This window comes from Anoplopoma fimbria, chromosome 9, assembly GCF_027596085.1.
Source record: "Anoplopoma fimbria isolate UVic2021 breed Golden Eagle Sablefish chromosome 9, Afim_UVic_2022, whole genome shotgun sequence".
In the NCBI taxonomy this organism is placed as follows: domain Eukaryota; kingdom Metazoa; phylum Chordata; class Actinopteri; order Perciformes; family Anoplopomatidae; genus Anoplopoma; species Anoplopoma fimbria.
Genome location: NC_072457.1, coordinates 3939098 through 3950693, shown reverse-complemented (window position 1 = coordinate 3950693; position 11596 = coordinate 3939098). Strand labels below are relative to the sequence as shown.

Below are 11596 nucleotides of genomic sequence, written 5' to 3'. Positions count from 1 at the left end.
ATTTACTTCCTCTTAAACCAGTCCAGCACTGGTTCCTGGCTTGGTGTCGTGATGTCACCAGAACCACAGAAGAAGAAGTGGTGTAGTGACTAAAGACAGACTGTAGTTGGCGTCTCTTGAACTGTGATGTGATGCGTTGATGACTCTTCTCCTCTGTCTCCTCTCACAGGGAGAAGATGACCTGCAGCGTCCTGCTGCTCATCACACTGACCTCCTGTGTCTCTGGTTAGTTCACAGAGTTATTGTTACCATCATGCTCCTCTTTCATAGCTTTTGTGTCAGTAAGTAGGATCAGTAAACATCTACAGGTGGAGTTTAAAGTCAGTTTGTCTGCTCCTCCCTCTCCCTCTCTGTCTCCTCAACAGCATCATTTGTATTGGATGTGACACAGAGCTCCTATCAGGCAGAGGAGAACCACAACATCACACTGGAATGGACGTTCTCACCCAGAACAGACGGTTCCCCCAACTCTCTTTTTATCTTCTGTGACATGTTAACGATTCTCAGACCCTTCGCCCTGTTTCGTGTATATGAAGGTGTCGAGGTCTCAGGGTCTCAGGATGAACGGTTTGCAGGACGAGTCCAGTGTGACAGAGACCTCCTCAGAGAAGGACGACTCAGACTCCACATGTCCAGACTCAGGACTAATGACTCGGGTCGGTACCTGTGTGAAGTGAGCACAGGTAATGGTGTTGGTTCTAAGGAATGTCACCTCAATGTCACAGGTGAGTTGACTCAGCAGAAGTTTGTCATCAGGCTCAATTTAGGAGATTTCCTGGATAAAATAACCTGATTATTGTGGACTTCTTCAGTCTTTAAACTTCAATATTTCAGCTTAATCTGTTGTAGACATTTAGTTTTCTTGTTTTGCTTGTTTGGTCTCTTTACAGCAGCGAGGGATCGGCCCAAACCCGAGACATCAAACACAACAAGGGGAGGAAGAGATGTTTCCAAGAACGGAAGTCCATCAAAACCAGTGAGTCCGGGATGGATCGTCCTCTACTGTGTACTGGGAGTGTTATTCACATGAGCTCTAATGGGAGTTTGTTGGTGTTTCTATCGGAGGCTTAGAGATAGAAATAGATCGTTTTCCGCCGTAAGAACAAGTTTAAACGGGACACTCTGACTCCTACAGAATAGAATTCTGTTTCTGTTTTTTAATAGAGCCAGAGTCAGTGACAGGATTACCTTTGTCCTTTTGTTTGTTTGCCTTATTTGTTTTGACCAAATAAATCATCAGCAACACGGAATTAGGATATAAAGGACTTGAATGCTCTCCGTCCTAAAGGAGGATTCAATCTTTCAAAGTGGATCAGCAACAGCCGCAGAGTTATAGTTATTTTATGCATAAGCAAGATGGTTTGATATATTAATATCTTAATATATTAATATCTTATATCTTAAGATATTTGTTTAGTTTGATAATAGTTTTGTTGTTGTTTAGTATACTTTGTTTTGGGTAACACTGTGGGCACCTGCGGTTACATATAGGAGTAGGCAGGTATAGGACCAGCATGCACCGGGGTGGGCCTATGTTTCTTTTCGGACAATTGGCCACTACAACTAGTGTCTCATAGGTAGTTGGCTTTTTCATTACTTTGATAGGATGCCTCGTCAATTCAGTAGCCTACCTCTTATTATGCTGCTGAAAAATGATGAATCTCTTGTAAATTCTAGCCTTTTATATTTGAATTTGCTGCTGTCTGGTCAGCGACTGTGACTCGGTGGAGAGCAGGGTCGTCCTCCAATCAGAGGATCGGCGGTTCGATACCCGGCAGTCCATGTCCATGTGTCCTTGGGCAAGACACTTAACCCACAGTTCATCCCAGTGCTGTGTCATCAGTGTGTGAATGGGTGAATGATATGAAATGTAAAAGCACTTTGAGTGACAGGAAGACTAGAAAAGCGCTACGTTAAGTACAGTCCATTTACTATTTATTTACTGTCATTATTTCATTGTATCTATTCAAATACTGTGAGGGAAATTTCTTCCTGCTGCTTTTTTGAAATATTTATACCATTTATATATACTATGTACTGTTCATTGAGTGTTCAAAAATAAATAAAGTGAAAATAAGATGATTCTCTATATCAATCACATCCACATGAATCCCACCCATTATGACTGTGTGAGAGTAATGCAAGATCAGCATGTCGTTTGTTTGTTGTTGTTTTGGACACAGTGAGTCAGAATAACAATGATAATCAATAAAAGACAGTGAATAACAGCTGGAACAGACAGGATCAGACACAGTGAGGGTAACCTATGGTTCTGTATCAAATAAAACAAACACTTAATGTCACTGTGTTCATGTGTGACAATGAGAGTCTACAATAATTGATCTCTCACACCAGTCATGTTGTTGTGAAATGGAACGTTACTGTTAATGCTTTAAGTTTGGATGAGAACTGATTATTGTTTCATAACAGCAGTAAAATGGTGGTTTTACCAAAAACTACATCCTGATGCTGCTTCAACTTTACATGGATGAAACCACTCATCCTGCAGCAGAGGAAGGAACATACAAACACATGAAATCAGAGGATTATATTACACACCTAGTTTATTCATCATTTTTTTAAAATTTTAACTTTATTTGATTGTAGCTGTTTTTACAAAAATAAAATAAAAACAGTAAATAGAATTTTTTGAGAACGACCTCTCATCTCCTAAAAGAAGAGCATAGGAGATGTTTAAATCAGTAAGTAAAAGATAAATAATAAATACACACATCAGGAAGCAACTTTTGTTCATTTTTATTTCGTCCTTTGGTCATTTTCCTGTGCCGATGTGAGGGAAGGACAGAGGATGTCGCATGTGCACAGATTGTAAAGCCCTCTGAGGCTAATTTGTAATTTGTGATTCTGGGCTATACAAAATAAACTGAATTGAATTGAATTGAATGTCTTTTATCTGTTTTCTCTTTAAACACCCAGGGGAACGTAAGGCCTTGGTATGATTTGCTGTACAGTTAGATAATAACATGAATATCAAAACACACAGGCCCTGAACAATGATTAATAACTTCAATTCAGTGGTGGAAAGTACATAAGTACATTTACTCAAGTACTGTACTCGAGCACATATTCAAAGTATTTGAGTATTCCTATTTTTTGTTACATCTTAGAGGTAACTATTGTTCTTTTACTTGTAGTGGGGTTATTTCACAGTGTGGCTTTAGTACTTTCACTTATATATGCATATAAAGTATCTGAATACTTGTCCAACAAATATCCAAACAGAATAAAAACTGATGTTTTTGAATAAGTGGCTTTATTGCAGATGGTCCATTGTGACATAAACAAAGGTTATAATGACAAAAAACAAAATAATGAATAAGTATTTCTAACATAAAAATATAAATAATTTCTGTGAAGTCATATATGTCATTTGATAATCTTTTATCTAAAGTGACGTCCAATTACACAATTATCCATGTCCCTGAATCAATAACTTAAAGCCATAAATATTACACAAACATTATTACAGTTTCAACATTTTGCCTGTATGACAATAAACTGTCCACAGAGCATATTTGAAAAGTTTTCATGTTAATTTACTTTAAGTTATCATGATATTATTTATTTATCTATCTATCTCTTTTTTTCTTTTTTCAAAAGGTTAAACAAATTATATTACATTTTTGACTGCAGGATAATAGCTCATAGATTACGTTTTAATCTAACAAATCTATAACTCCTAGAATCTGCAAACAAATGGATAACATGTGTATGGTGGTAAGACAAACTATTTGTAGTTATATATGTCAAAACTTTTAGTGACGTTCCAAAACTGCAGTCTGCATGTCATCAAATGGTTTTTTTTGCACGTATTATCATTTCCTGTTAGTATAAAATGGTTAAGTATGTTGATACGCTCAAGTGAGGGTTAATAACATCCTAAATGTGAATTTTATTGTGCCCTCAAAAATTACCACAATGGGTCAAATATTTATTGATCCAATTATTTAATTTTTGTCTTTTTTTATTTTATTTGTATTTATTTGACTCTCCCCTTCCCACTTAATTTAATTTATCAAATTATTATATATTTAGGTTTTTGATTAGTATGGTGGTTATTCCTTGTTTTAATGTCTGTACAAAGATGTGTGTATATGTACTGTATGTGTGCAGGGGTTTGAAAGTTCTGTGCATTTAGTTAGAAATCACACACTGCTTCACGTTTGACAGATAAAAATTAAATATGTCAGTAATAATGCAAAATAAGGATTTCTCAAAAGCATCTAAAATCTAAACTAACTGCTTTTTATATCGAGTAAACTAATGAGTGTTTAGTCTGAACTTGATGTTAAAGATGTCACATTTTCTATTAAATAATAAAACATAACATCTTATCATTTAAGGAATCAGAAGTGTTCTTCCTCACTTGATCAGTTATTTTAAACACAGCAGTGACCGCATCACGTTTGATGACATCACTCCCCTGCTTCCTGCTCTCTGGTGTCGGCGTCGTGCTCGCTGTCGTCTGAATAATTCTCATGGTCGTCCGAGTAGTGGTAGCTTTCATCTGAAGAGCGGTCACCGTGATCGCCGCGGTGATCCTGATCCGAGCGGCGGCCGTGTGAAGCTTTGTCGCTCCCTCCGTCCTTTGGGTCAACGTCCCCGTCGTCCAGGAAAACCTTCCTGTAGTGGACGGGTTTGTATCCCATGTCGGGCTCCTCTTGGTCACTAACAAAGAGAAGGACAAAATAAACACTGTTAGTGGTGTGTTATATGTCCGTGGTCTTATTCAAAGTAATCACACAAACAATTTTCTATAAAGGTATTTTCAAAAACCTTTACAACCAATAAATGAGCTGCCAACCCTCTCTTCATGAGATCACTTCTAGAAATCAACACATTCAAACTTGAGATATAAATCTTCTTTTATGTGTCCGTACTTTTGGAAGCATTTTTTCGGTCATTACACATATACATTAATACATTCCTGTTCACATTATGGATTATAAATCATTTTGCCATTGCTGTTGAAATAATTTACATTTTATACATTATATTTTATCCTTTTATTTCAACTTCTGCACTATTTAATGTCTTAGATTCTCATTTATCTTTTTATACATATTCATAAGAATTGTTGGAGGCATCCTGAGATCCAAGATTTCCATTGGCAACAACTGTTTCTCTATAAATTGCTTTGTATATGACAATAATAAACTTGAAATCCTGAATCTAAGAGCTTATCTTTTTCAGATTTTATTGACCAAATCCTTCCCTGCAGTCCTTCTCTTTCATCACGTTGTTTTCATAGATTCACCTGTGTTTGTAGTCACTGGATGTTGAGGTTTTGCGTGCGGATCCGGATTTCTCGGCCTTGCTGCTGATGAACTCTTCGGTCAGATCACACCCGTGCACGGCGTCTGTGTAGCGCTTCTCTGCTGCCTGCTTGGCGTTCCTCTGTAATCACAGTTCAGAGAGAGTAAGTGTAAAGGATCATATACGAATCAGAGCTATAAGGTGATATTACCACTTCATCGGGTAGAGACCAACCTGTTTTGCCACCTGACGTTCGCTGTGAGGCATTAACACAACATTGAGCTGTTTTTTAAATTAAAAAGTGATTAAAACCCTGGGCCAGTAAATGCTACAAAGAGTGTGATGAGGAAATATGAGCCTGAATACATTCAATTTGGATTCATAATGGCGGGCAGAGATGGGTGAGGGTAAGCAGAATATTTTATTTGGTCATTACAGCTGACAGTGGCATAACACATACGTACAGAACTGTTTATTTTTTCTCCTTTTGAGTTTTTTTTCCTCATTTATTTGATAAGGTGGTCCTCCAAATCTTTTTAACAATCAGAAATGGGCCTTAAGTACCCAATCTGCTTTTATCACACTGTGTTAGTGTGTTTAAATGTGTAGGTGGTCATAAAGAAATCTGGTTTGTATGTTAGGGTATGAGTGACATCACATAGCGATCACATGGAGGCTTGTGCTGTCTGCTTTAAGGCTGAGGTGGATGCTCACCTGGGCCACCTGCTCCAGCAGCAGCGGCCTCCCCTTCACTCTCTGCTGCATCTCTTTGATCTCCTGCTGGTACTCCTTCTTGCGCTGCAGCTCCTGTTTCCTGCAAAGAACACAAAAATTGTGGAATCGTCTCATTTTGTTTCAACAGCAGCTCAAATCGCGCTGTCGTTGTCACGTCGGTACCTGAATTCTTTGAGTTTGGTCGGGTGTGTCTGCGACAGGGCCAGGTGGGGGTCGTTGGCCTGGGCACGTTTCAACACCACCCTCTGCAGCTTCTTCTCCCTCCGCTTCTGCCTGTCCTTCCACCGCTCCTCCTCCTCCTCAGCCTTCTTCCTCTGCTCCAGCAGCTTTCTACTCAGGAGACAGTTCCGGTCACAGATGTAGGAAGGTTTTAGGTGGGATGGGGACTTCAGAAGGATGTGGAGGGGACGGATAGTGTGTGAGACAATCGGCTAAGGGGGTGGGATGAACGTTTTCTGGGTGGGTGTGGGTAGTGAGCAAACTGCAGGGACGTTGGGAAAAGGAGTTCCACAAGATTTCAGCCTGTAGGGGTTTGAAACACAGAGGGATATTTGAGTTCTGAGGCTGTCTCTATCTCAACTACTATGGCGGGAGCCTCTGGGGCCCTACAGTGGTACCTCACGGCCTCCTCCCGCTTCTTGCTGGCGTCTGTGACTTTGTTGGGCAGGATCTCCAGGCTGCCGGAGAGCGACGAACACAGACTGGAGTTGGCCCTCCGCAGCGGCCCGGGGCTGACGTAGGGCCAGCGGTTCATCCGAGGGCTGCTCTGCTCCTTCTCGATGTCGGCCAGGATGCGCTCGCGGTGCGAAGTGATGCGGGACGTCCTCAACTCAAAGGGTTCGCACGAGGTCGTGGGCTTCATGTCCTTCTGTTTCTCCAGGTGTCTCTGGAAGCGCCGGTAGCTGGCGTCGAAGTCGGGCACCTCCGCGTTGATGTGCGGCCTGTGGGAGAAGCTGTCGTCCCCTCCGTCTGCGTTGGTCTTCTTGCGGTCGCTGAGGCGTCGTGCGAGCATGCTGGGAGGCATGGAGGCGCTGTGGAGCATCTCCTGCGCTCTCATCTGCATCTTGATGGAGCGGTACAGCTGCTCCTCCTTCATCTGCTCGCCTGACGCCGCCGCGTACACGGCCTTGGGCACGGGCTTGGCCTTGAAGGGTTTGACTCTCTCCTGGTCGGACGGCTGTCGGGGGTGCAGCTGTTTCTGCTCCTTCTTCAGCCGCTCCCTCTCCAGGAAGCTGAAGGGCTTCTGGGTGGATCGAGGGTGCCGATCTTCTCGCTCTCTCGATCGCCGTCGTTCCTCTCTGCGCTCCTGCAGCTCTCCGTAGAGCGGGAGGTGAACGTGAGCCGGCACGCTGCTGGCACGGAACTTCCTCTGGCACTCTGTCAGTTCTTCCAGCTGTCGTCTCAGCAGCGCGTTCTCCTGCTCGATCTCTGCACGCGTCTTGAGGCTGCGCTTTGACCTCTCCGCCTCGCGCACCATCATCTGGAAAGGTTTCGGGACGGTTATTCTGTGTTTCCAGAGCTCCTGATCTCCGTCTTCACCCTCCCGCCTCTTCCTTCCTCTTCCTCTCCCTCTTCGTGGTGTCCTCTGGTCTGCCGGCAGGCTCTGCACCGAGGAGGAGGACAGGTGGTGATTGTTAGAGGACAGCTTGAAGTCGCGCCACATGTTCTTGATGTGTTCTTTTGGGGAAAAAACAAGACCTTTTTCCACATCGTTAACGGCCGCTTCGGCTTCTTCTTCGTCTGAAGAGTCTGACTGTCCGGAGCCTCTCCTGAGTTCAATGGCAGAGTGCGACTTCCTAAAACGACGTGAAGCTGCCGGGCTGCTGTTTGACCACGGGAGCCTAACAGAAAAAAATAAAAAATCAATGACAGAAAGAAAATGACTCACCATCACTCAAATTCACCATATCACAATGAATAAAACTGTTACTTCTGAAAAGCATGGGGGAAAAAAGGATATATTCAAGATATTCAGAGCTTTAAAGATGCAGCAAGTTACTATTATCTATGTAAAGATATAGAGGAGCAATGTCTACCTGAGGAGAGGATGAAGTCACCCTCCCTCTGTGTGTGTGTGTGTTGTAATCCTAAACTTGTGTTTGCTTTGTTGACATGGACGCGTTGACATGCTCTTTAAGCTGTTGTGCTATAAAATCTCGATATAGCACCTCATTAAGGCCAAATAGAGTATTTTTCTCTATTTAGTACAGTTTAAAGAAATGATCTGTGTCAAAGACATAAAATAACAGAGAGACAAATCCAACACAATTAACTTTAAAACCCACTCACAATAATCTCCACCAAAAGCAAACCCACCTGTGCCTGCCGGTCTCCAGCGCCGTCAGGTCCAGAGGCTCCATGGCCTTCAGCTGCAGCTTCCGCCGATACATGCTCTCCAGCTCGGCCATGGTGCGAAGGTGGGCCTTCTTCAGCTCCTCCAGCTTGCTGTAGTACTCCTCGTTGGAGAAGAAGATTCCGCTCAGGTCGAAGCGGTCTCCTGCTGCTCTGTAGTCCGTCCTCATGGGAGGACCGCCCTTCCCCGCGTAGTCCTCGTCACAGAAATCAGAGCCAGAGTCCTCATACTCCAGCTGAAAAGGTCAAAGGTCATATAAAGCTCATTTACCATTTATCAGTGGCAATTATTTATTAATCCTCAGCAATTAACAGGGAAGACTTCAGTGGGAAACCAATAGAAGTTGATGATTCAACTGGAACATTATATTATTTATATATCATGATATGAAATGTAGCCTAAGGCCTCCAGATTATTATATTTAATGCTGTAGGACATTGCTTTTAACCACTAGGCCTCCTGCAGCAGAGCAGCCCTCCTCCAGGACTAAGCCTATTAACAACAGCAATGGGGGCCATATGGTGGAGCACAAAAGGGCATCTTAACCACGAAAGAGCTCAACTGACACAGATCCTGCATCAGGTGTCTGGCTCTGTTGATTCTCACACTGATTGTTATGAAGTGTTTGTCCTCACTGAAATGGGACAACTGACGTGGGACCCTCGCTTCATGGGAGGACAGCAGTGTTGATGTCCAGAAGATAATTAAGTGCTCTGGATTATAAATTAAACGTGACGTCGGGGTAATCTAGTCAAGACGGATGTCTAAAAATAGTCAGGACAACAAATTACACAGGTCAAATCCTTTGCACCACACAGACTGACCTGAAACTGTCAACTTCCTGTTAACTGGACAAGAACAAAAACAAACAAATATTGGAAAAAATATATTACGACTGTATTAAATTAGGATTGTATTATAAAAGGGAGGCAGTATTGTGATTTAACTAACAATTAATCGTTGGGTTTATTTTCTTGTGTGCTATTCTTAATTTTACTCTTGTATGTTTACGTTTGTTACTCTAACATGTTTATGTCATAATTATGTTTATATAATTATATATGTAACAAAATCTTATAACTGGAGTGAATGGCCTAAAAGCTCTTGGAATAAATACAAGGAAACATTTTTTCTGTTGGAACATTAATCCATTAATTTTAACACTTTAGACTTAGTTTTTGCACTTTGGATCTTTCTGATGTATAATCTCTGGATATAATTTAGTTGATGGCATCATCAATGTGTAAAATTAATTTTCAGGTAAATTACCTTAATACTCTTTGTGTCCCCTGAGGTGCTTGAAAGAATAATTATAGTTTTGTCACAAAGTTTTGTCTAAGTTTAAAATGCTTTTTTTTGGCATAATAATTAACAATTTCCAAGGTATTGATCTCTTAACTGTTGCTTTAGAAGACAATGGGATTTAATTACATTGATTTAGCCTTTTAGATGTAATTTTGGTACACTACTAGAGAGGAAATATTTAAATCATCATGTTACTGTTATGTTACTATTGTTGTATTTTAAGTTACCAGACTTTTCATTAAACTTATCTTAGTTAGTGCTCATTTATATCAGTATTATGAGCCATTTTTAAGGTGTTTCAAACTAAAAGTTGAGGTTGGAAGAGTCGAACTGTAGCTTTACTTCAGTATTAATACAAGTGGTGTAAGAAGCACTCAGACCTTCAGCTTGAGTCTAAAAATACTTCACTAGGATACAATTAAAGGTCCTGAATTACAATTGTATTTAAAGTATTATGAGCATACTGTACTTAAAGTATCAAAAGTAAAAAGTACTAATTCTGCAGAATGGTTCTTATTAAAGTGTTGTATAAATATAATCTACTATATAATAACATTATTTATTTTTTTAATCACTAACAAAATCAAAGCATTTGTATTTTTTTGTATATATATTTTAGATACTTTGTGTACTAGTGCATCATATCATGTAAACATGTATTTTTCATGCAAACAGTAACAATGTTTTAATAAATATACACACAAGTGAAGTAAAAACAACAACTTTTCAGTATTTCCCCTGAAGCTCCTGAGCAGCGCCGTAAAGTAAACTTTAGTGTCGTAACGTGACGTAAACGTAGATATATAAAGAAACATAAAATATAAAGTACCTTTCGTGTACAAGTACCTCAAAACTGTAGCGTGACCTAAAGAGTCACAGTACTTGAGTAAATGTACTTAGTTACACTCCCCTCCCACGTGTTAACCTGGAGTTTTACGTCACCTCCTTCTCGTAGTCCCGGTTGTCATGGTGACTCGTCCCCGTGTACGGCAGCCCTCTCTCGTAAGAAGCTAGCGGGGCTTTTGTGTGCGGGTCAACCGGCGTCTTCAGACATGACGTCACCAGAACGTTTGTCCGGTGCGCGTTCGCCATGACGTTGCAGTATTTGTATTATTGTTGTAAAAAAACCCAAATAAAGTTTGAAATATCCGGTAATGTCGAGAGACGTCGGCGTCCGTGTGCCAAGTGTCCGTATCCAGGGGAAGCAGGCTGGTTCCTTAGCAACGGAGAGGAGATTGGTTGGGAAGGAAGTGACGGAGCGGGACAGGAAATGAATAGAGGCGGGTTTGATACAAAATAAAAGCATCGTGATTTAATGAATGAGTTATGAATAGTTTAATCATCTAGTGGTGGAAGAAGTATACAGATCATCTGTGGAGAGGAATTTCCAAGCTGATCTAATTATTAAATAGTTTATTTAGCTTAAAAAGTACGAAAATGTTTGATACATATACTGTATATATATACATACATATATACACACATATATGTATGTATATATATGTGTGTATATATACATATATATACATATATACAAATATATATACATATATATATATACACACATATATATATGTATATATATTTTATATATATATATACATATATACAAATATATATACACACATATTATTGATGACATATTATGTATATATACATACATATATATAATACACAATATATATTATATATATACACACAATATATATATTTAATATACATTTCTATATATTCTTATTTTTATATATCTTATATATATATATATATATATACACACACATATATTATATATATATATACACACATATATATATATATATATATATATAAGGCTGCAATATCATCTATTATCTTTATTTAATGTTTTATACCGTATTTTCCGCACTTTGGATTATAATGTCAATGAATGGTCTATTTTCGATCTTC

General features: G+C 39.9%; 1 protein-coding gene across 1 annotated transcript; it reads right to left on the bottom strand.

Annotated features, from left to right (window-relative positions):
- Positions 1-4436: 4436 nt before the first annotated feature.
- Positions 4437-10762, bottom strand: fam161a (FAM161 centrosomal protein A). Its single transcript, XM_054605270.1, has 7 exons — positions 10613-10762; positions 8329-8600; positions 6630-7853; positions 6175-6342; positions 5992-6091; positions 5279-5418; positions 4437-4689 (listed from the first exon to the last, which is right to left on the bottom strand). The coding sequence occupies exons 1-7, from the start codon at positions 10760-10762 to the stop codon at positions 4437-4439; spliced, it is 2307 nt and encodes a 768-aa protein (XP_054461245.1).
- Positions 10763-11596: the final 834 nt, after the last annotated feature.

Coding starts and splice junctions, on each gene's coding strand:
- fam161a (XM_054605270.1), bottom strand. CDS start 10,762: ATGGCGAACGCGCACCGGACAAACGTTCTGGTGACGTCATGTCTGAAG. Junction 8,601..10,612: donor ACCGGGACTACGAGAAGGAG/GTGACGTAAAAC, acceptor TGACCTTTTCAG/CTGGAGTATGAGGACTCTGG. Junction 5,419..5,991: donor TGCTGGAGCAGGTGGCCCAG/GTGAGCATCCAC, acceptor CTGTGATTACAG/AGGAACGCCAAGCAGGCAGC.